The sequence below is a fragment of the Nycticebus coucang genome, chromosome 4, assembly GCF_027406575.1.
Source record: "Nycticebus coucang isolate mNycCou1 chromosome 4, mNycCou1.pri, whole genome shotgun sequence".
Lineage (NCBI taxonomy): Eukaryota > Metazoa > Chordata > Mammalia > Primates > Lorisidae > Nycticebus > Nycticebus coucang.
The window spans coordinates 27,528,911-27,554,592 of record NC_069783.1 but is presented as its reverse complement, the minus strand read 5'-3'; the positions used below and the strand labels follow the sequence as shown (position 1 = coordinate 27,554,592).

The following is a 25,682-nucleotide window of genomic DNA, read 5'->3' as shown; positions in this document are numbered from 1 at the left end:
ACTGGTACCTCCTGAGGAGTGTGAGGAAGAATCTGTCCCATACCACTGTCCAAGCTCTCAGGGGTTTGCTGTCAAACGTTGACACTCATCACCCGAGTCTCCCCTTTCTTGAGGAAGAAAGGGGAGCATGATAGGAAGGCAGGATTGGGTCAGAGAGAACTCGCTTCCACTTCAGTTTAAAGTCCTCAGCATACTCAGGCACATCTTTGGGCCATTGTGTTCTGAGTCCTGAAAATGGTCACATTGGTGCAAAAGCAGGATGGGAACAACACATGCACAGGGGACCCTCTCGGGGCTATGCTGTTCTGTGGCCTGTCCCTGCTGCCCTCTCTAGGGCCCTGCAGCTTTTCTGGCTGACTGCTTATCCCAGGCCCAGAATTTGCTTATAAGACATAGTTTATGGCCAGTTCCACCCCACCCTATAAAGTTTCAGTGCATGGATTTGACTTGGCAGGGATTTATGGCTGCAGTGGAGCCTCGGAGCTTGGGTGTCAGCATTTTGCTTGGCTCAGAGGCCTGCGTGTTTGACCTAATCAATAGTTAAGTGGCATTGAGGCTGCCTCCCAGGGGGCAGGAAGGCTGCTGGTATCAGGTGAACATGGCACAGAGGACAGCGTGGAGGCCTGGGAAGTCCTACAAGTCCAGCTCTGAGGTGGGGGACCCAGGATGAGCCAACCCCAGCCCTGCTCAGGACTGAGAGCCAAGCCGGAAGAGGACTAGATGGACTGAAGGAGAGACCCCACAGAAATGGCCACATGTCAGGCCCAGTGTTGTCTTCATGCTTCGCCATGAGGATGATGTATCTAAAAGCTAAATAAACTAAACTGAAAGAACCCGCTGCATTGATTTGGCTTGACAGAAAAGATTGTATCTGAAAAGAACAGATGGTGCTTAAAATTATTGGTGGAAGGGAGAGAGAGTTAGGAAACCAAATTCCAGATTCCCACTGGCCACTGGGGGAGATAGATCCACACCTCCTTCACCTCCTTAGAGAAAGAAAGGGGGAGAAAGTCACCTGGCACTCTAATCAGAGAAAATTCACCCCCAACCCCACCAGAAAGATTGTCTGGCAGACGTGTGGAGTGGGAAGCCCCGCTGGGATCCCCTCTGTGGTCTCTTCTGTAATTCTAAGTGATTTCTGGGAAGCCAGCACCAACTAAGCTCCCTCTGTTCTGCTTCCCTTGCCCAGAATTCAGCAGAGTTCCTACCCGCAGCTCCCTCATGAGGGAGGTTCAGCAGATGTGCAGGAAGGGACCTGCATGGGACCTAACCCAAAATGCAAAAAAGACAGCAAGAGGAAATTTAGGATTCTTAGGGTTGCCACTCTTGATTAAAGAAGTTTTCTCTCACTTGATTTTTTTTTTTTTTTTTGCCTGGATAATCAGTGTCTTTTCCTTGGAAAAGAAGTAAAAATGCTAATGAATCTCCTATGTGTTTCTTTCTATAAACCAAAGCAAAGAAGAATGTGTCTTGGGCAATAAGACTGGGACCCATAGCTGCTTGGGCATCACCTTCAACAGTTCATTTTAACTTGTAATGGTCTAAGTGCTTGCTAGCTCACCAGTTCTCGATAGGGGGCCAAGCCCTTCCCTTCCCGCGTGGTCTGTTGACTAGAGTTCTGCAATGTCTTTCACATAAGTCACATCTATGACACTTCATGCTTGTGAAATAATCTGAAGGTCTTCTGGATTTTTAAGATTTTCTTTTTCCTGTTCTAATTTTGCTGCCCATTCATATCTAATTCAACAGCAATTATTTGTAGTCCTTCACCACTACTAGTCTTTCCAAAGTATTTGGATTTCTCCCACATGTTTCATCCACTTAATGAGTATTAGCCGGCATAAATGGGCTTGGGAACTGCAGGGGCAGAAGGGCATGATCCCTCTCCTGACCCATTATAAGGGTCATGGCCAATAGTCCTATCACAAAAGACAGGTTAACAAGAGAAAAGCATAGCGATTTTATTTCACCCAAGTTTTACATGACCTGGGAGACTTCAGAAATGAAAATCTGAAGACCCAGGGTGAAACGTCTGTTTTTTATTCTTGGGTTTGATGAAGACTGGATAGCTGTGTAGAAATGTCATTGGACAAAAGAGTCTGATTTAAGGGTAACAGACTGAGGGGGAGACCCAGCAAGGCCTGTCTGTTCAGGTTGTTCTCAGCCACTCTGTGCAGCATTCCTTTCCCCAGGTTAGGGAACAGGACCCCATGAAACAAGGGCCTTCAAGGGAGAGGGAAAGTGCCCTATCCAGGGTTTAATGGCTTGCTTTGGGGGCTTCCAGTTTCTGTGACTTATCATGAGGAAGAGGAATTCTGGTTTCTGCAACTCGGAAGACAGGAGGGGAGGAGAAGGCCAGAGAGAACTTGCTTCTGAGGCCTTCCAGTGTCCTTCATTTCAAAGTCCTCAGCATGCCAAGGTGCCACACTTTGGGGCATCTTGTTCTGAGTCTACCAGAACAAACATAACTGAATCTCAGTGGGTGGTAACTCAAATGATGGGAACAGAGGTGCAGGAGTACTAAAAAACAACCTTGAACCCCCAGTAACCTTGAATACTCAGTAACTTTGAGCATTTGGCAATCCTAAACACTCAGTAACTTTGAATATTCAGTAAACTTGAATACTCAATAACCTTGAACACTCAGTAACCTCGAACACTTGGCAAGCTTGAACATTCAACAACGTTGTACGCTCAGTAACCTCAAACGCTAAGCAAGCTTGAACACTTAGTAACCTTAAATAGTAGGTAACCTTGAACATTCAGTAGCCTTGACCACTCAGTAACCTTGAACACTTTAGTAACCTTGAGTATTCGGTGAACTTGAACACTTAGTAACCTTACACGCTCAGGAAACAACACCCAGTAACCTTGACTACTCAGTAACCTTGAACATTAAATAACCTTAAATCCTAAGTAGCCTTGAATATTCAGAGGGCATAGGGTTTTATACTGAATGTAAAATGTAAATCTTATGCTAATCCAGCAAGCAAATTGGTCACATGGAGGCCAGTGAAGAACATTTCTACTATTATTTTTCCTTACACCTGTGGCTACGATCAGTCTACTCTTCCCCACCCCTCCTCCAATGACCGAGTGGCTGGATTCTCAGTCTCCTACTTCCTGGCCTGCTATATAGAATGAAGAAAAAAAAAAATCTCACCCAGAGACCCCGGTAGATGTCTGCCTCCCTCAAGCCTGCATATTCCAACACAGATTGTAAGGATACAGAACTTGAGTAGGAAAGGAATAGGGCAGCTTGACAGAACATTGAGAAGGGCCGAAATACTTCTAGGATGCACCCTTTCCTAAGTGTTGTTCTTCTAACACTACTCACCTCTAACCAGCCATAAAGCTCTTCTAAAGAAATAATTACTTGCATTTGGCATAAATTTAAACCTATGTGCAATATAGTATAAAGTATAAGAGTTTTAAAGGTTAAGAGTCTTGGGTTGGTGCTGCCTCTTAGCACTTACTACACGACCGAGTTATGTAAGCTCAATATTCTCACCCATAAAATAAGGATACTATATCTGTTTCATGTATTTGTTGTGAAAACTAAGTGAAATAAAGTAAAATATCTTTCTCAAATCCTTTCTGGATGTGAAAAAAGGTAAAAATGAACCAGTAAGTAGGAGAGAGAGTGATGAAGAAAAGTTAAGGATATAAGATGTATTTTTTGATAAGGGAGGTTAAAAAGAAAAGAATGTTGAGAAAGAATTTTGTATGGTAAATTTTTATCCTAAAATAAAATGACAGTTATTCAAGACAAAATTAAGACAAATCAGAAAAGATCTGTGTATGTTATAGATTGTCCGTGTAAGATTTGTGAAAGAGAATTTATGAAGAAAAAAAATTTTAGGGGGATAGAATCTTACTCTGTCGTCCTGGGTAGAGTGTCGCAGTGTTGTTATAGCTCACAGCAACCTCAAGCTCTTGGGCTCAAGAGATCCTCTTGCCTCAGTTTTTCTACTTTTTAGTACAGACAGGGTCTCACTCTTGCTCAGGCTGGTCTTGAACTCCTGCGCTCAAGCAATTCACCTTACTTGGCCTCCCAGAGTGCTAGGATTACAGGCATGATCCACCGCGCCTGGCCCATTAAGAAAATTTGTATGTTATCACGTTGGATATAATTGAAAGGGAAATAAAAATTCTTTGCCACCAAAAAAAAAAAAAAATCCTTTCTGGAATGAAGCAGAACATAAATAGGCACACATATGCAAATGAAGTATGCACCAAGGGCCTGGCACCGTGCCCCTTAGAATGTCTGGGTTAGTTCATTTGTTTCTTCATCTTCATCTGGGAAGGAAAGGAGTCCTGACATCGTTTATGTCTGGGGTTGGGATTCTCTTCCCCAAAACCCCAGCAATCCTGTCACATGGTCAGTTTCCTGTTGTGCCTTTTTGTGAGGTCCAGCCACACTGGGTTTAGGAGAGGGAAGAAATACTAACTCAGTGGCAAGATAACAGCACCCGCTGGTGCTCATTGAGTGTTAACCACGTGCTGTACATTTCTTAACCCATGTGATCATCATAACACCCCTGTAAGAGTCAGTTTACGTAATGATAAAATTCAGGCACAGAGAGGTTAGGTTAGGTAGCTGGCCTGAGGTCACACAGCTGATAAGAGAATTGAAATGATAAAACAGGAAGTTTGGCTCCAAAGTATCTGCTCTTCATCTTTATACTTCTCTTAAGGAAGGACAGGAAAAGAGAAGAAGGAACAGGATAGAGAGAGGGAGAGAAAGAAGAAGAAAGAGAGAGGAGGGAGGGACGGAGGGGAAATTACAAGAGGCTAAAGAGAGGTCAGGAAAAGGAGCCCAACACTATTCATTTTTCCTTTGTTCCAAAGCATGAGAAAAGAATTAGGGAAACACGGTTTGGAACATCTTCTCACCTCCTACCCCTGGAAAGCCAGGCAACTTTCATATCCTAGGACCCACACAACATCTCTGATGAAACTAATCTCATCCTGCTTTCTAGCTAACAATGCTAAGGTCTCAACCAGGTCAAGCTGCAACCCCAGGGAGCCCATCCCTGCCTCAGCCCCTCCTCCACTACCAAGGGGAACCTAAAACCCTCAGGCAGCTCTTCTCCTCAGGCACCTGACGAACCAAGATTTCTACCCAGCCTGGAACTTCATTTCTGTCCAGATCTGATCCTCCCCAGAGCACATTCATTTAACCTGTGGGACACTGAAGGGCAAGTGAATAACATAGCCAAGGCTACTTGGATAAAAGACCCCGTGCCACATGCCACATGTAATTATTATTACGGAAAATTAACAGGCACCAAAGGACTTCACACAAAAATTTACATTGATCTGGCATTTTTTCCGCCTGCTATCTTCCATAAAAATGCTTTAAATGCAGGCTGATTTAATGGCAACGATAAAAAATTGTGCTGAATGGTTTATATTTGCTGCAGAATTATTACAAAGTATATTTTAAGGAAAACTTGAAAGTTATGTGTTTTTTTCCTGTGGGTGAGATGAGGGAGCAATTGCCTTTTTTTTTTTTTTTCTTTCTCCCTGTATTGATCTGGAAGAGCAATTTGCTTCTCACAAGTCTTCACACCACACACCTTGTCTGGCTACCCGTCGAGAGAGAATCTTCACAAAGGCACATGTAAGGGAATGCCAGCCATGTGGCCTGAGCCCTGACAGGGTTACGCGTGATAATAATTGTCACACGACTGAGTTCTATGTGATGGGACTTGGCGGGTTATCCAGTTTCTGTGGTTTCTGTCATTCTGGCTCTAACCCTTGAGTTCAGCTGTTCCAGCGAGGCGTTTTTAACCACCTCCCACTGACTTGGTTCTGATGACCATTACAGAACAGGGGAATGGCCACGTCTTGTAGCTTCAGGTACTCAGCTATGTTCACCAGAAATTGAAACAAAGCCTTAGGAGGACAGTTTCTGACCTTGAATAGCTTAAATGGCAGTGTAAGATGGTGTTTTAACAACTATGGAGTCATACTAACCTGGTTTTAAAATTCAGCTCCAAACAGAGCATATACTAGTCCTACGATCAATGTTAACTATTGCTAATCATATTGTTTATGTTATTATTATTGGTGTTGCTGCTGTAAGTAATAGTCACATTGACTTTGTTCAAGCCTGACCTCTATTATAGAGAACATTTATGCATCAGATAGGAACCAAGGGTGAGAAATCATGTACCCTTCAGGTCTCAAGTAATGTAATTCTCTGATTCCTTCTGATTAGTTCTTGGCAAATGGGGGACAAACAGCTATGTGATGAGCCATGGAGTGACACTACGTCCTTCCTGAAATCCTCAGCCCTCCCCTGTCCTTAGGCTCCTCCTCACTGGGAAGGCATTGTCACCACCTGGATGAATAATAGCTATTAATAATATTAATGAATTGATGTGAACTTTTAGATTAACTCAGCTCCACTGCCACATAAATTTTGGCCAAGAATGTCAGAATTGTATCTGATTTAACAGAAATAATGTTTATGCATTTGTCCATTCATTCAACAAATACTTTTGGAGTATTGATGGTGCATAAGGCACTAGAGACTTGTAGATGCTCCCCCACCCTGGCAAAAAGGAAATGGGGAGATGAGACACCATCCTTCATGTCAAGGCCAATGGGAAACCTAGATTCCTACCAGACCGGGCCGCCTGTTCTCTGAACACACATCGGCCTCTGCTCATGTGTTCATTCCAGTCTCTCTTTCTGCATTGCTCTTTTCCCAGTTCCTGGCCCCTCTTCACAATGCATCCCCAAGTTACACATGTCCTGACCACCCAGTCAGAGTGTTTAGTTCAGAAATTCACATAAAGTTGGAGACATTTTCTCTGGTTGAGAATGTAATTAATCGGAAAATATCCAAAATCCCTGGCATTAGGAGAGAAGTGCCTTTCAAAATCATCAGGCAAATGAGGGATAGAGCCAGGACTGGAACTTGAGCGCTCCAGAGAGACATGTGGAAGATAATGGATTGTGACAGGCTGTCCATACAGTCCTTCTGGCTTCCTGAAGTCCGGATGGACACCCCACACTATCAAATTGATTGATTGAGGCACCAGCACGGAGACAGTCACAAATCCCCAGCACACGGACACAGCTGCACGCCTATTTCTAGGAGGCTCCAGGTCAGAACACAACCTTCCCTTTGCAAACCTAAGTAGAGTTGCCACCAGACAGAGCAAGGAAAGTAGGGCCTTAAAGAACTGGTTTCATGATCACTGGGATGCAAGCAAAGAAAATGGAGGCAGACAGAAGAGAGCTTAGATCTGTTTTTCACTGAGTTTGTGTCTGTCTCTTGAACAAATCTGACCCTAGGCATAAGCTTGCCCTTTCCTAGTCCCAACTTCCCTGGACATAAAATACATGTTGGGCAACTACCCTGAAAGTTATTAAAGATTCGGCAGTAAACTATGGGAGGCCAGAGAATTTCAGACAAAAGTTATTGCATCGGTAACTCAGAAACTAATTCCTAAAACTCTTGACACATTTATCCAGAGGGCTAGTGCCAATATAGAAATGGAAATCATTGTCAAGGGCCACTGTGTACCTCAAATTAACATCTGCCATTCCTCAGAGCAGAGAGCTATGATTTGGGAAGAATATGAATCCTCGTGCCTTTCACCACCCTCTTTCCTCAAAAACAGATCCTTTATTCAGAAGAACAAGAAACATTCTGCTCCTTTGTTTTCTGTAAGAACTATGTGTTTACATCTTCTTTTCCAAACACTTGTTTCTTTCCCAGTCTCACATTTAAATCAAAAGGGCTCCTTCTCTTCAATTGCACTGGTTGTATTTTGAATGGAAATCCTGTTGGGTGCAGTAACAGAGAACAAACTTTACAATAGCAATAATCCCTTCTACTGGACCTATTATGAGGAAACTCAATACACTTTTATTAAATGGCTGAAGAATTGGCCCCAGTGATCCCTACTAACTACAGAGAGCATAGGTAGAGAACAAAACTATCTCCTTCATTCCACAGACACCCACTGCATGGCCAGATACCTGCCAGGAACAGAGATGAAACTGTCATCCACATACACACCTCTGAAAGAGGTCATCAAGCACTTTAGCCATGGCCCTCATCACTCAAAGGTAGCAAAGACAGAAAAGATTTGATGGGACTCTGTTAGCAAGCACGTGCAGACATGAGCCCCCTGATTCCCTATGAGGAAATCAACAATATACCTCAGAGTTTTGAACATCCAAGCACTTTGATTCTAAGAATTTGTCCTAAGGCCATATTTAGATAAGTACACAGAGTTAGCTGCAGCATGATCAGGATAGAGAAAAACTCAGAAGCAATGCACAAATCATTAAAAATGCAATCATTGAAATGATAATGCAACCTATGTTTATTCTCTCATGATGCACCATTGAGTGGGCAATCACAGAGCAGCTTATGCAATCTGGTCTCATTTATGTAAAATTAAAGCTAACAAGTTGTTCGCTGACATGGTGACTATCATTATCCTCGGACAATGGTGTTCTGAGTGACTTTTACTTTACCAACTTTTCTGACTTGTTGGATTTTTAAACACATTTTTGTAGTTAGCATCACTTTACACATGGAAGATTTGAATGATTTTTCTGTTTTTTAAAAAATTTTTAAAGAAAAAGCTAGTTTTTCACTAAATCCTTTACCATCTGTACTGCCATACTTAAGCCGAACCTAGTGATAAGAAAATATGAAGCTGGGCACGGTGGCTCACACCTGTAATCCTGGCATTAGGCCAAGGCAGGGGGATTGCTTGAGCCCAAGAGTTCAAGATCAGCCTGAGCAAGAGCAAAATCCCATTTCTACAAAAAATAGAAAAATTAGCCAGGCATGGTGGCACACACCTCTAATCCAGCTGCTTGGGAGGTTGAAGTAGGAGAATTGCTTGAACCCAGGAGTTTGAGGTTGCAATGAGCTCTGATGACACCACTACACTCTAGCCTGGGCAACAGAGCAAGACCTTGTCTCAAAGAAAAAAATATCTGAAATATTATGATGATTTCGTGGGTGTATAAATAAGTCAAAACCCACTACTTTATAGACTTTAATTCAGCAAATTACATAAGAATCTCCATAGTTGACCACCTCCCTACATTAACTACCTCCTTAAGTTGACCTAATTTTCATACACCAGACGTGTACCACATGTACACATCAGTATGGTAGGCCTAATTCCTTACATTGACCACCTACGTATGTTGAGTGGTTTGTTATACCATTCCTTGTCAATTTACAGAGGTTCTACTGTATATACTTTTGGTACATGTAATTTATTATACATCAAATAAACCTCAATAAAATTGTGGTATTTGAGGAAAGAAGATACGACATAATCCAGGTAGTTTTCATTCTCCACACAAACTTTTCAAAAAATGTATGTATGTGTGTGTGTATATATACATATATATATTTCAATCAATGTTGGAAAGTAAATTTGATGTTCCAATCAGTGACAGGAGGTTATTGCAAGAGGTTAATAGCATGAGCAGGTGTAAAAATGTTCATTTAGCTCATTCTCTATTCTGTGACAGTGTCAAAGTCCTTGATTATAGATGGATGCCAAGCTCACCATTTCACCTGCTTTTGTCTACTCCTGTTTGCATTTTTTGCAAAGTCCACGTCAATCTTATGTACCTTTTACCCCAAAATACATGGTTCAGTGCACTTTAATTTTCTTGCAGAAAATAAATAGCTCTTGCTAGCTTCCCTTAAGTAACTATATAGTGAACCTGAGGGTTCTGAGATTTGGTATCAGATAAAATTCTAAAAACCAGGCATTCTTCCTAGAGATAATGATGGATAAACTGATACACATTTTGTAGACTTTTCCTTGACTCTACTGCCAGGTTTTCTTGAGCGTATCTATTCCTTCTTTATAAGACTACCTACTGAAATAGTCCAAAGTCCTTCAATTGCCATAAAAAATATGACAAAGGAAATGTCAGTAGCTAGAACGCATTTCAAAATTGGGTCTCTGAGTTAGCTGGATAAGAAGCAAACAGATATTTGTGTGTTGCCATCAGGTTCACCATCTTCCGTGCTACTTAGGGTTTCATTTCTTGGTCCTCATGAAGAATGTGAGCCCTGAAGTCACTGCAGGTGCATGGCCCTCTCTGCAGGTTAGGCCTGATTCTCATCACTGTTTCTCTATGCTTTTCTCCTCTGCTTTCTGCTGTAACCAGTTGGACAGTGCTTCAGGGAAGAATTGGCCGCCCAGAGAATCCATTCCGAGTGGCCCTGGAATACATCTCCAGTGGAAACCAAAGCTTGTCTGCGGTGAACTTCTTTGCCCTGAAGAACTGCAGTGAAGGTATCTGAGTCTTGTTTTTCCCCTCCACTCTCTTGGTAACTTTATTGTCTTAGGTGTGCCAAAAACCTGCAGTGCTTAGTTGGAGATGTGCACATTTACAAAGAAAAGTCCGCACTGTTCAGAGACTAATTCTGAATAATACCAAGTCTTCCCTAGCCTGGGTAGTCTATTTCCAAAATCCAGTAAAAAATTGTATCTACTTAGCTAAATAAAATATACTCTTTGTCAGATAACACATTAGCTTAACTTTCTTGGCTACAAAATGCTTTCAACTATTTTTTTAATTATTATGAAAAATTTCAAATGTATATAGTAAATGCAATGAACTCTCATACACCCTTAAACCAATTTTAACAGTTAACATTCTGCCATTTTTGTTTCATCAATATCTCGGCTCAATCATTACCCTCCCTTATATTTAATGATGATTATTATTTTACTTTTTCCCCCTGAGGTAGAATTTACAACTAAGTATTTTTAATGACTTTATATAACCTATTATTAATAATAGGACCATAAATGGACAACATAGGAAATGGTTTTATTTGAAATTTTTAGTTTGTTTTATAGAACTCATTAGGTCATAGTCCACTGTGTCATTGAATTCCTTTCATGTAAGTTCCACGTTGTGAATTTATTTCAGGTTTTATTAAAAGGAGAAGATATATCTCTCCCAAGGAATAATTTGTTGATTTCTTTTTTTGCCTTTGCTGCCAGGAAACTCTGGACTAAATGCAATACTCTATGACAGTAATAGTATCTGTGTAGTTTTTTTATAAGTATATTTCCCTCTCTCACTGCAAATTTTTAATCTTCTATTCATATTTTCAAGATCATATTTTGTATGTATGTTTCATTAAACATTGCCTCAAGTCTGACTGGTAAGAAAGGCAACATGAATCATCAATAGACATATGAGGCTAATCTTTCCTTTATTCTTGAGAAACCCTGGGGTCATAATTATAAACTCCCTTTATTATTTCCCATATGTGAAGGGTATAAAAGATGGACTTGAATTATATGAAACTTTAGGAATAAGTTGTTTTCATTGTTCCTGCTCTCCTTCTGTGCCTACCTCTGCCCAGAAGCTCACTGGAGTGGGCACTCCTACCTGCGCCATGGAATCTGTGGTTTGAGAGGTCCAAAAATGAAATGTGGACAGGAAGAGTAGCCTGGGGGAACCTCCAGACCTAAATTCTCAATTTAGACTATTCATGAACTACAAAGGCCCATAACACACAATCCTCCATTACACATGCAGGCCTGGATTTGAACCTTGTGCCTCATGGAGGTAGTGCATGAAAGAGACTCAGGGAGCCCCACTGATCTCTGGCTCCTTGTTCTGCTGTGGCTCTTCATTTGTTGCTGGTCTTGCAAGAAATTTTACAATATGTATTTTTTTTGTTGATGTTGTTCCTACTGTTATTGTTTTAGTTAAAACTGGTTTACATGTGGGAAAAAGAAAAATCCCAAAATGTGATAGATTGAACCTCAGTTCAAGTTGAAAAGGTGGCTAGCCAGTGATATGAAGCAATGTACAAAAACCACGTGGTTTGTGAGCAAGCCAGGAGCTTGCACAATTGTGTCTGCACCCATGAACTTGTGGATTTGTGAATGTCTCTGGACATTACCAGTCCTCACAGATCTCAAGGATCTATGTACTATGCAAAAGGGGCCATCTGTTGAAATGGAACGAGGTAACAAGAATGTGACAGGGAGAAAGTATCAGTTCCTAGAATGTTCTCATTTGATCAATATCAGGAAAAGGGAATAAAAGACTACAAAACTGCAGCTATCAGGCTCAGCATAAATACTCCTGCAAAAATTTCTTGACCTAAAACAGAAAAAAATTCTTTACATGTTCAAATCAAGGATCTCAACCACTTATACAGATGTTTCCTCCCTTACCCTGTAATTCCTTCTCCTCTGTAGCTTGTGTTACATTTGTAGTGAACCTGTTGTAGAGCTTGAGACATGTTTATTGTCTGATTCCTAATGAAACCGATAGAGTTGACCTCCCTAAACTTTCTCTAATGAGCAAAAAAAGTTTCTGCTGACAGGGTGCCCTCTTAGAAGAGGCACAAGACAAGTCTACTTCTGATTCTCCAGGGAAGGTGTCTTAGCCCAGAGATTGAGGGAGGTTCTCAAGGTGCAGCTACCTTTCTTCAGAGGCTCCACAGCCCGGATCCAAGAACAGATGATCTTTATAATGTAAGCAGCTGTTCTCTGCATTTCTTCTCTGGCTCAGACCACCTGTGGCCAACAACAGACATGGAGAGATTGCTGTCTATGTGTAAGGCAGAGAACAGTGAATAGCAAAGTGATTGTAGTGCTTCTTTAGAGTTTCTAATCTTCCTTCCCATAGTAGACCAAATTCAGGTGCATCTCAGTTGGTGCTGCAGCACAAGAATCATCCTGAAACTACGCTCACATACATAAAGGGAAAGGGTCATTTGGAAGGAATTCTTGAGGCCTCTTTGATGTAGACAAATGACTATGTTTTCTGGGGTCATTGCTTTGATTGGAGATAAAATAGAGACGTGATAGCTCTTACGGGGTGGACAGGGTGGGAGACATGCTGGCCAGATTGCAGACAGGTCTGTGGGAGGCCTAGTCTATCTTCGGATAGTAACTTGGTCCTCTCATGATTAGGCCTGTACAGAGCACAAGGAGAACACACACTACTGTAGAACTCTACAGCTCTTCCTTGGGCCACTGAAGAGAGGAGTCCTCATCTGGAGAACCCTTGCAGGGAGCAGCGGGACAATTCTTCCCATATAAGAGACAATGGCTATCTATCAGTGTCATCAGGACAGAGGTCATGCTGATTTCCCTAAATTCTTACATCTATCATAATTTGTAACACTGAATATGTGTTCAGTTGATGTAGGCTAATAGCAGAAAGAAAGCTAACACAGATGGAGAGCTCATCACGCACAAAAGCCAAGTGTCACCCCCTTTAGGTATTGAAAGCTTTACAATAGTGCTACAAATCAGGGACCATTATCTTCCTGTTTCAGAGGGGGAAACTGAATCTTATAGACAGTTCAAAACTTGCCAAGGTCATTCAGTTAGTGAAAGGTAGAGCCATTCTTGATCCCAAGTTGATCTGACCACACAGCCAGTGTTTTTGTCCACTGTATCCTACTGCTATAGTGGAATGTGTAGACGCTGAGGTTTTATTTACTACTGAGAACCTGATTCTTCCTATTCCTCTTATCCCTACACTGAAATGCAGAACTGTGAGCTCTAGACTGACTGCTGTATTCTGTCACTTTCTAGATGCTACTGTTGCTGTCTCTTGAATTGACCTGTCTGACTACTTCATTTTCTCAGCCATGTGCTTTATTCCTCTTATATTCTTCATAAAGGCAAACCTGAACTTTGGCAGCAGACAGTCTCTTTGACACCATTACTCCTCCTTCATACATTGCCGGACAAATCTCCTCAATATTCTCTTTCCTTGTGGCACTTTCATGAGACGTAGGTAACTTCTTAATGCCTCCCACATGCAAAAATAACATATGGAGTCTAGGCTGGACCACCTCATTCATTCCTGGGTCCAGGAAATGTCATTTGCAGCTTCAGAAATTCTGCATGGAAGATTTTGCTCTCTGCATCTAAATTTAGCAGCGATTTTATAATCACTTAGTCATTTTCGAACCTGAACTTGAGGGACTTTGTCTTATATTTCTTTTATTTCTCCAGGGAACAGTTAGCACGGTGCTAACCACATAGAAAATATTGCATAAATACATGTTGGCTGATTGGTTAATCAATCAATTGATAAATGCTGCTCTTGATTTTATAGCTCTCAGCTATGACCATACTACTTCCAAAAGAAAGTAGCTGTGAGTAGAAATTGCTTGGAATAGGTTCTTTCCTGAAAGATCAGTTTGTATATTCAGCACAGACAAGAGAGACACCGGCCTCCAGAGATGCCCATGCCTGGGCTCCCAGAGAACCCTTCTGTCGTTGTGCCAGTCACTAAACCTTTCCTTAGCAGACAACCCAGAGCAATAGAATTATGCAGGACACTCACCAGGACCCTGGGTTCTGAGATGCCTCAAAAAGATGCATGTCAGATGGGCACAGGACTATCTTCTAGAACAGAATTTGAAAAGGATCAGTGTGCCTCCGAGATGTTCATAAAAACACACAGCACTGCAGAGGCTCTTCAAGCACTTCCATGACCAGGCACTGTTCTATGCACGGTGCACATATTAACTTATTTAATCCTCACAACAATGCTGTGAGGTGTGTGTTACCATTATCATCACCTCATCATGTGGACAGGGAAGTCAATGCATAAAGACCTAAGTAATGTCCCCAAAGCCACACAGCCCGTGTTGGAATGGAGCCCATCTTGTTCAGGAATCCATGTTCTTAGATGCCACACTTTGCTACTGCCAATGAGAGGCCACAGCTGGGAAAGATCCCAGGAAACACCCGTAGTTCTTAAACTACATGCCTCTCTCACTATGTGAAGATGAACAAAGATGCAAAGATTTTGCTTAAAATGTGATACATGAAGTCACTGATCACTATGCTTTCTGGCTCCTCCCTATGGTTGTCAAGTTCTTAATCGGTTTCTAAGAAAGCAAGTCAGCATTTCCCTCTCTCTGCCCAGACTGGCCAAAAGCAGTTCAGATGGACCACTGCCCAATGGTCAATATGAAAATAAAGCATTGCAAAGGACCTCACCCAGGATAAACAAGGAGCCGTGGACGGCTCCCATGAGAGCCTGCATGCAGGTTACTGCAGGCCACGATAGTTCCCTTCTCTTTTCATAAACCTGCAAGAACCACTTCTGAGGTTTCCCAAGCCAGACCCATACTCAGCTCACTGACAGATTTCTCCAAAGAAGTATTCTCAGTCCCTTACCCTGCAGACACTTTCACATGTATTATCTCCAATCCACGCTTTAGAGAGGATGTCACAATCCTCACCTTGTCGGGGAGGAGTTATCTCACTAACTCCTGGAGCTCAGGAAGGGGGAGACATCCAAGACATCAAATCCAGTCCCATTCCCATTGTGTAGCTGGGAACACAAGTCCACAAAGAGCTGGAGCTGCGCATATCTTAACCTCCCTGGAGGTGGAATGAGGAGGTTTGAACTATGGTCTTCAATCATTTTGTAGAAGCTAAACCCTTGGTTCAAACAAAGTCAGACATCCAGGAGTAGAGCCGCCCTAAGGAAATGAGGGTGAGGGGCCCATAATCTACCAACCTACCTACCTGCTCCACAGCCCTTGACGTCCCCGGGCAACAGAGCTTCATGAAATATGGTTTAACAACTATGAGACAGTCTAATTTCCAGCTCTATTATTTACTCCAGGTTTTAGGGTCTTATCATTCTATACTTGCTTAAAATGTAAAAGCCAAAGATAGTTATATTAAGCATGTCTTTGTTAAAAACCTTAGACTCTGAATATGGACCATGTTCACAAGGCAAGTTGTTGTCCAGGTAGGTCTTGGCTTGGAAGTGCTTGGTATGGGGCTATCTAAATGCTGCCAACAAAAAAAAAAAGAAGGAAGGAAGGAAGGAAGGAAGGAAGGAAGGAAGGAAGGAAGGAAGGAAGGAAGGAAGGAAGGAAGGAAGGAAGGAAAGAAAGGAAAGAAAGGAAAGAAAGGCATCTCCCAGCCTGGCCCCCTCCCCTACTCCACCAAAGACAATGAGAAGCAAGGGAGGATGTCCTCCTTAGGCTAAAGGGGGGCAAGAGGAAATGAGAGACACTGAACAAGCAGATTTGGATCCTGGGCCAGCCATGTGGAACCAATCAGTGTCTGGAGTAGGCTCCAAAATCCAGCTGGGTAGAATGAAGGATTACTTCATGGGCTCCTGGCAGCCTGGCCCAAACTGGGCATTTTCTGTTCCAACAGCAAGCAGCGCCTCAGCAGGACCCTAAGTCTGTGCTTGTACATGTAAAACATAGAGCAGTGGCGTTCTGTCTCGGGGCTGCCAGCAGAACCCTCTCTGTGTGGCAGACCCAGCTGTCCACGCAGGCATCCTCCCATTCAGCCACAATTTACTGCACAAACACGAGATATGAGGTGCTCGGATGGCACAATGGATGGCACATTGGACGGCTAGTGACACTGATATAAGGTTGTTCGTGTTAAGACTGAATTTTCATGTGGTGGCTTTGATATCTCTATTCCACTTTCACAGGACTGCTCCCCAGTGGGCAGGCTGACTTACATTTAACTTGAGCCAGAGGTAGCGGGTAGGTGCTCCATTCGTAGAGTTGTCGTCCTCCAGTGTCCCTGTCTCAGAGAGACCACAGAATGAGCACTGAAGCAGCAACCAGAAAAACCTTTCCCTCTCTTCCTTGGCAAAGGCTAGCCAGCTCTTCAAATCAGAAGTGACATAAAAGGTCTCCCCCAGATTTTGCACATTGTTTTTTAATCAAAAGTAGAAATAAATTGTTGTCCTGAAATTGACCTTGTCATGGGGTTCACCAAGAAGGGACTGAGGAGGCCTTGCAAACGATGCCATCAGCGACCTCACCTCTCAGGGCCTTACCTTGCCTGAAGCTTTTGAGAACTAAGCTGTCCCCTTGCTGCTGCTCCTTTTCTCCTGGAGAAATTTCCATGCATTGAAACAAACTGGGTCCTCTGATGCCTCCAAAGCTTTGTGATGTTAATTGAAGACCTAATGCCAAGGGGGTAATGAAAGACAAGCTCTGCTAACCGAGAGGCGCCACTTCCTGCGGTGGTCACTTCAACCAACTGAATCAACTGAACATTGGTGGCGTCTGTTGCTTGGAAGCAAGCCAAGGAGAAATCACAGTCACAGCCTTTATATCCTCCTTTACCTCTTGTGCTTCACCCCAGGTGACCGTGAACCCTGTTTTCAAAACACTCCCCTTCTTAACTCCCTATTTCCAAAAGAAAAGCATTAAAATTACAATTTCATCTAGCCACTAAGGTCTGCTCGCATTTCTCCAAAGACACCTCCCCAGCCTGGACTTCTGTCCCTTCGGTGCCGCCTGCAGTGGGCTCTTCAGCTTTCAAAGTCCTACAGATCTTTTCAATTCTCAGCTTAAATACAGTTTTCTCCAAGAAGTCTCCACTCAGAATCTTGTTTCTGTGTACTTCTATTTTAGAACAGTCTACTTCTCTCCAGAGTTATTTACGTGCATCAGTCACTCAGTAGATGCTAAGTTCCTAGAATCAAAGACAGTCTTCTTTTTCTTAATCTCTGTATCCCAATTAGCAACTGAGAGTGATGTATTTTTCGTGGTAAACATTCAATAAACGTTTGCTTATTCCAATGTAGGAAAGAGAAGACAGAATGAATGAATTTGGAATCTCAGTTTCATCCCTCACCACCTTTTTGAGCTTGGTGGTTTCCTAACTCTGAGTTTTCATTTTCTCATTAGTAAATACATAATTATAGGTGTGTTGAAAAATTAAAACAGATATTGTGGTCAGGCGAAGTGGGTTATTCCTGTAATCCTAGCACTTGGGAGGCTGAGATGGGTGGATTGCCTGAGCTCATGGGTTTGAGGCCAGCCTGAGCCAAAGGGAGACCCTGTCTCTAAAAGTAGCCAGGCACTGTGGTGGACACTTGTAGTCCCAGCTACCTGGGAGTCTGAGGCAAGAGAATCACTTGAACCCAAGAGTTTAAGGTTGCTGTGAGCTAAGATGCCATGGTACTATATCAAGGGTGACCAAGTAAAACTCTGTCTCAAAAAAAAAAAAAAAATCAGATATTGTGTGCAGAACCCCTAGCACAGTGCCTGGCACAATACATGTCCTCTCGGGTCAACGTTCCTGGACTAGGCTCATTCTGGAACCCAGCTGAATAATTCTGCATGATCATTCCAGGATACGTTTACAGATTCACACCCACCTCTTGCTTTTCCATCCGGGTCTTGTTCTAGTCACTGGGCAGAGGGAAAGGTTACCTCATTTCCCGTGGACACTCTGATAGCCCAGATCTGCTTTCTGATTCCAACTGAAGTAAGCTGCTTCTTATTCCCCCAAATCTATGTTTTGACCACTGATAAAGTCATTTTTTACCTTTGTGACTGGGTTCACAGCATCCTTGGTGCCACACAAGGGAGCAATACTGCTCAGTCCCATGGGAGAGTTGGGGGCAGAGGAAGTCATCTGACATGCTTGTCACCCTGCCTTTCTGAAAAACAGCCAGCCAGGAGCAGGTGGAACCAAGAAAACCTGTGCATAGCTGACGTTGGCAGATAACAGCCTTACTCTGCAATGGCTTATTCATAATCACTAATAAAGCCCATTTAAAATGTCCTGTGAAGTTCTTAGAAACAATCATGCCTGCTTGGGTGACTATTTTAAATATTTGACCATTGCAACTTGCCCAGAAATGGGGGCAGCCACAAAAGGCTCTTAAATATAAATAAATAAGGAATGCGTGTGCTGAGGTCATTGTACTCCCAGAAGAAGATTACTTTCAAATTACTACTACATAAAAGAAATAATTGAAAAGATTAATCACACTAAAATAATTGGTCTATTTTACAAGTAATTTGGAGCAATATTCAGTCATTGACATCAATGTCTGGTAGTAAAATAGTAATGAATTTCATTCTCTGACTAATGTATTTATTTTATTAATGGTAATAAATGGTGTTGTTACTGCTTATAAATATTTCATAACTCTTGATTCATTAAAATGTTCAAGGAATTTCCAAAAGTATTTATTAGCTTTAAATCATCCTCAGTGTTCAATATGCAATTGCCACTCTGCCTGGGTAATTAAAAAAAAATTATTGTTTGGGGGTAATGGGACTCCCTTTGAATGTGGAGGATTAAGCCCCAGTTATTAATAAGACTGATATTTAAACTAGTAATGAACAAGGGTCTTGGGAGGGTGTTTCCTATTTGGGTCGCTAAAACCCCCCTGGTGCCTTTCCCTAAGATCTGTGGTTGGGACACAAGCAGCGTGGACCTAGATGAATTAATTCCAGAGGTGATAAGAGAAATGTCAGTTTAGACCTGAGTTTGAATCTGCCACCTCTCTCACACCCTCTCCATCTCCCTGAAACAGCTGCTAATAAAATTCAAAGATTCCAACCTTGCTTCCTCCCTCTGTTGCATTCTCTAATAGAAGTTACAAGGAGTAAAATGACCAAAAAGATGCAACAGAAAGAAAAGCAAGAGGCCGGCAGCATGGACAGGGGAGAGAGGGAAGGATTTAGGGAAGAAAAACATGGATTTGAATACGAACTGAGACATTGGGGGCTACTGGATGATCCACATGTGAAATAAAGACGGGTACCTCCCTCGGGGTCCATGTGAGGATGAAATAGGAGAGTGTGTGCCCCACCTGACACAGTCCTGGCACCTAGTGGAATAATCAAACTCCCCCCATCATGGTATTATTGGTCCAATGGCCTTGGCAACTCTAGCTAGCCCATAGTACAAACAGTTGGTCTGAGTCATCAAAAAAAAAAACTGTACCAGCAGTGACTTAGTGTCACTCAGGGGATCTGTGAAGTCTAATGACATCCCCTGGAGGAGGAACCAGAAGGGCTCTGGAGCCGGCTCCTCCTGCAGAATGGCTAACGGCAGCTGGCTGTGGGCAAACGGGAAGGGCCAACAAGTGGGTGAGGATAAACTGCGTCCAGTGCTTCTCACACTCAGATGTTTGTACCTGCAAGATATGTAGTGATGTTTTGAAAACAGGCAAACCCGGGCGGCGCCTGTGGCTCAGTCAGTAAGCTGATCTTTCGATCATTCGTGAAATTTAAATGTAATCAAAAGACTGGCTCTGGACAAGGGCTCTGATTAGCCCCTGATGCCACAGGAGTAGACAAGTCTAGGGTAGGGACGGCAGCCTGTCTTCTTCCCACCCTAGGTTGTCTGTAAGTTTAACAGGGCAGGGCAAACAGATGAGCTGCCTTCTCTGAGAACAATAGCGGAACTGTCCCCTGGAGAGGGCCAGTTTGTCTCTGGGAGGACTGGACAGAAAGCCATCTGCACCCCACTCCCCAGGGGTCAAGGTGAGCATGTGAATGACTCAACACCTCTGTCCTGTAGACTTGGGCTTATAAGTGTGTAAAACTGGTGTGAGAAACTTCTAGAATTACATGATATGGATTAGAACAGAAGCAGAGAGTGACAAGAAGAGATGGTCTCTGTTCTCCTTATCTTCCCATCTCAGGATCGAGATCTTCCTTCGTCCCTAGTGCACAGGCAGACGTGTGCTTCCTTGCCCTCTCTCTCCCGCCTCTGCTTTGCGTGTGTGTAAACTAATGCACAAAGGCCATCCTCCTGCCCGTTCTCTGCCATTCTTCCCCTGATGTGGCCTTTTTCTCCAGGTCTTTCCATCCTTTCTTTGTGGCTGAATGTAATGACAAAGCAGCTACAGCATTCAAAGTCATATCATTTATTTATTCTGTGTGATAATAAATAAATAAATGCAGACAGATCATTTTCCATCTCAGCTGTTTTGTTTTGGCATCTCACGGACAGCCTTCCCCTACGACTCCCCACCCCCAGACTCTGTATATCCTTCCCACACTCTGGATGTCTTGCCTTTCTGCTTATCTATTAACTCATTCTCACTTCTCAACTTTATTCCTTTCCTTCGGTGAGGGGAAGAAAACTGGGCCGTGAAATTGACTGTCTGATCCCTGTGGGCAGCTTAATTATCAGTAAGGGCTGCTGTGCTCTTGCTCAAGGCCCAGGACCTGTGGACAAGACAGCTGAAATGTCAGACTGGCTGCCCTGGGGCCTGGCTGCCAGGTGTGTGCAGGTCAAATCTGATTCTCTTTCTCTCCTTGCTCTTGGCAAAGATTCTTTGATTCTCTCCTTCCTCCATCCCCAATTTCCCTTTTGTCTCCAAGTGCCGGTCAATCACTCACTAGAAGAACAACACACACACATTGAGGGGGTTTGTGGGACATTTGGACAAGGTGATCCTCAAGAGGGCCCCAGGGGCAAGGTCACAGTCTGTAGTTGGAGATTGGGGTCTGACCCACACCTGAGATCTTTCCTGGTATTAGTCACAAGCCAAAGGTTCTAGGGAGAAAAGAAGGTCCAGCACTTTCCTCTGGGAGTCAAGAAATTAAATTAGAGCTGGGACTGCAGTCCCTGCATGGGCGGCTACTGGATGCTAGAAAAGAGGGCCTTGAGAAAACTCTTCTCTTCCAGTGTCAGCAGAGCATGTGGTCTATTACACTCGTGGTGAGAGCTGTAGACTTTTCACTGTGCCTTTTCCTGGTCTGAATAAAATCATGGTGAACATTCAGCTTCTCTTAGTTGTACTCTAGGAGTTTAGTCCAGGCTTTTGTCAGGGTTTTAAAGGGTTTAAATGTCATCCTTTGGACCAGATTAATGATAGCAGCAGTGATCCCTGGGATTCTCTGAGAAAATGGCAAATATCAGAAAAACAAGGACGCAGAGAGGGAAGAAAGAGAAAGAGAAGGAGAAAAAGAGTATGAGGTCTTACCACGCCCCACCCCATGGAGTTTTCCTTTGATGCCGAACTTGGAGGTTCTAAGCTTGCATTGATTAAGGAAAGTGGAATTTCCTTACCTAGTATGTGTCTAGATAAATAAACAGAACACTCTGTTTCCTGTCACCCAACTTCCAGGGCCAAGGCAAGAGACTTTTTTAAATAACCCAACCCTTCTGGATTTTTGAAAGTCATTATTGGGACTTCCATGTCATCATATCACCTGGTACAACTTTATCAGAAGCCCACTGACACGAGATGCCACCATCTTGGGTAGGGCTTTTCAGAGATAAAAAGAAACATAGAAAGTCACACTGTCATCATTAGATGGGCTCTTCTGTCAGATGTAGGATTCCCATCCTAGCCCTTGGTTCCAGCACACAGCATTAGACAACACAGACAACTCCATTTGGTGTGATACGGGGGGAGCTCAGTGTTCAGTCTGCAGAGCTCCAGCAAGCTTAGGTAGGGCTCCCTGTGATCCAGGTGGGTCATCCAGATGCCACAGCCTACCGGACTTGGGCCTCTGTTATTTTTATCTCATGCTCCATGGTGAGCCCTTCATTCCATATCTGTTTCCTTCATGTTGGCCTAAAAGCCCAGCACACAATGGAAGCTCCATGAATTTTTGTATAGTGTTGAATGAATGAATGAATGGGCAGAGTTAGAAGGGTGTACTGTGGGAAACTGTCTTTGAATACAATGCTGAGTGGGAAATTGAGATCAATTGCTAGAAAATATAAACAAATATATCGCTATTTCAGATGATTTCAGGTATTATTTAATCATGTTACATGGCATTCAATTTTATAATTATAGGCAAAAAACAAACATGCCCTGTAGCATAGCTTAAATTCAAGATTCTCCCCTGTCAAAGCAATAATAATAATAATAATTACAAAAAGGTCCCTGCACTATGTACCATCTAAAACTCCTTCCCTAGGTGCTGTGCACTGCCAGGGCTACCCAGGGAGGGGACTGACAGTGTCTGTGCCCTCATGTGATCTGTGACTTTGCCACTGCCCTGGCAAATCACAACAGAATCAAACAGCAAATGTACTCACATTCACTGTATTCTGTCACTTCTCTTGTCTTCTGGGGCTCTGGTTGACTATATAATTTTTCACAGTTAAAAATCACAAGAGTCATATAATGTAGCATCTGGAGAGAACCTAAAAAGATTTTTTTGTCTCCCTTTCTCCTTCATTGTACAGATTAGCAGATTGAGGCCCAAAGAAGTTCAGCTTCTAGAGCTACCAAGTGGCAAAGTCTTAACTTTTCCCTCCTATGCCATTGCCTCTTCTCTCCCTGCCTCTTATCAACCTTGGAAACATTAGAAAATGGTGTTAAGGTCTATATGAGTCTGTTCTGCACTAGGCTGGTTGCATCATGCCAAATCCTCACCATCCAGCACAGAGCCTGGCACAGATGCTCAGCCAACAGTCCTTAGTTGAAATAAATGGAATACATGACATCCAGATAAATTCTTAGAGGGGTAATAAGCATAGTAGAACCTTATACCTCAGCTTGGATTTCCAGAAAGAGGCCAGCCCATGCTTAGCGGAGGATAGGGGCGTGCTTAAAAAGAGAGCACTGGCAGGAAGAAGAAAAGCCAGACCCACTGGCTTTCACAGAACAATCAGGCAATTAGGAAGAATTTTCAACAGCATATTGTGGGTGTGATTTTTACAATCTATATGCAAAAATAAAAAATTCAACCTAGGGCGGCGCCTGTGGCTCAGTGAGTAGGGCGCCGGCCCCATATGCCTAGGGTGGCCGGTTCAAACCCAGCCCCGGCCAAACTGCAACAAAAAAAATAGCCGGGTGCTGTGGCGGGCGCCTGTAGTCCCAGCTACTCAGGAGGCTGAGGCAAGAGAATCACTTAAGTCCAGGAGCTGGAGGTTGCTGTGAGCTGTGTGATGCCACGGCACTCTACCGAGGGCCATAAAGTGAGACTCTGTCTCTACAAAAAAAAAAAAAAAAATTCAACCTAACTTAGCTCTTGGAAGAAGCCATTTCCAACCATGGCAAGTTCAAGCTGACTAATTTAAAGGGAACTCTGAGGGTGGCACCCGTGGCTCAGGGAGTAGGGCGCTGGTCCCATATACTGAGGGTGGCAGGTTCCAACCCAGCCCTGGCCAAAACTGCAACAATAACAAAAACTAATAAAATAATAATAAAATAAAGTAAACCCTGATACTTGGTTTTCTTGCTCCCTTTTGGATAGAGAATCAGACAATTCAGAATTCTACCTTTTTCCAGGCTCCTTCCTCTTCCTAGGGATAGGAGAGGAAAGGGGGAGGCTTCTGTGTCATGCTAGGAATGGAAGAGCCATCCACTCCTGCCTCCCTGAGAGGTCTCTCCCTGTTGGTCTTTGCTTGGGGGCCTGCCCCATGAGTGTAACTAATGGAGTCCTTGCCTGTGTGGACATGGATTGCTCTGGCTCCATCCACAGACCTCTACACGTCGGCCCGCACCTTATTAGCTACCACCAGGCCCCTCTCAGGGAGGCGCTGAAACGCTCAGAGCATTCCCGTACTGCTCCGGGTTCCACCGCCCTGTCCGTAGGAACCTCCTGCTGCCCTACATGACAGCCCTGTCTCACAGAGGCAGCCCCAACCTAACTCAGGACACGCACGTCTTCAATCTTTCTGGTCTTTCTCTCCTTCCCACAGCGCCGGCAGGTGAAGTCCCAGGTGGGGAGTGCACAGCCTTGTTCCTCCGGCAGGGCCCCGCTCCTCCGCCCTTCCCTCCCTGGCTCTCTGCTGCCAGCCTGTGGGTCTAGTCCACACCCTTACCTGCTCTGCCTCACTCTGTGGAGCTCTATGTTTGGGGGCCTGTCAACTCTTGAGTTCAGAAACTCGAGGCTCAGCTTTTTGAACGCAAAGGTGTATTTCTCTCTCAAAAAGTCAACATCTTACTGTTAAAAAAATCTGTATTTTCAAATATCTGCCCTCCCCCACCCAAAGTAGTGAAAGAGAAGGCAGAAGAAGTGGAGGAGGATGACGGACTGTGTCCACCAAGCTCAGGGAAAAGAAGCCTCGGGAAACATTCAAACTGTTACCACATTTTGAATCCTAATTTTCATAATGATGACTATATTACTGTGACATCGTATCCTCTGACCCTAGATGCCCGGCCATGCCGCCACCTAAACAATCACGAGAGAGAGATCAGGGCCCCCTTTGAAAGAACTGCCTGGGAAGAGTTTCCAGAGTTACGACAAAGAATTCAAACTATTTTAAGTTCCGAGATGTCCCATCAGGTACCCACCCTTTTGGGGTATTGATTGTAGTCCCTGATCAGGTTTGTAGAACTCTTTGTAAATACGTTTTGTTTATACCATTCTCTCCTGGCAAAAGATGACTACTTAAGATGGGATCTAGGTGGATTCTGTTATGTCAGTTTTTGAAAGCGGCATTTATATCTTTTTCCTGCATAAGAACCCTATAATCTATAATGTTCAGAAACCTTGAAACCGGACCCTCTTTCTCTGCCCCTGTCCGCCTGCTCAGCCTTCTCCATCATGGCCTCTGACTAAATCCCACATGTGGGCCCAAACAGATCGATAATCTGTCCTAGGAACCGGCCAGGAATGGCCATTCCACTTGCCCAGTCCCGTCTGTTTATCAAGGACCCTCACAAATCTCATTTCATCCCTCAGGAGCACTTGTGAGCACTTCCTATGACATCATCATTAAATCACACCCTTGGCACTAACTAGCCTAAAATCATCTGCTGCTTGTGACTTCTCTTATAAATTGATTTTGTTTTCAGTATAAGTCTATGTTTTGGGGAGAGTCTAGCAACTCTTGGTTCCTCCAACCCACATGAGAATGTGTTCCTGCCCACCGAGATGATAAATTTCCTGAGGACAGTGTGCTACGGTGAAAAGGTTTTGGAGCCACAAATAGCACTTGGCTAACTCCACCTCTCTG

The 25,682-nt window shown here is 43.4% G+C and overlaps 1 protein-coding gene across 1 annotated transcript in view; it reads left to right on the top strand.

Moving 5' to 3' along the window:
- LOC128584280 (ALK tyrosine kinase receptor-like) overlaps positions 1-25,682 on the top strand; it is a 635,794-nt gene that overhangs the window by 560,118 nt on the left and 49,994 nt on the right. The window contains exon 5 of the mRNA XM_053589323.1: positions 10,177-10,304. Coding sequence (XP_053445298.1) covers positions 10,177-10,304 — 128 coding nt within the window. The remainder of the gene's footprint in view (positions 1-10,176; positions 10,305-25,682) is intronic.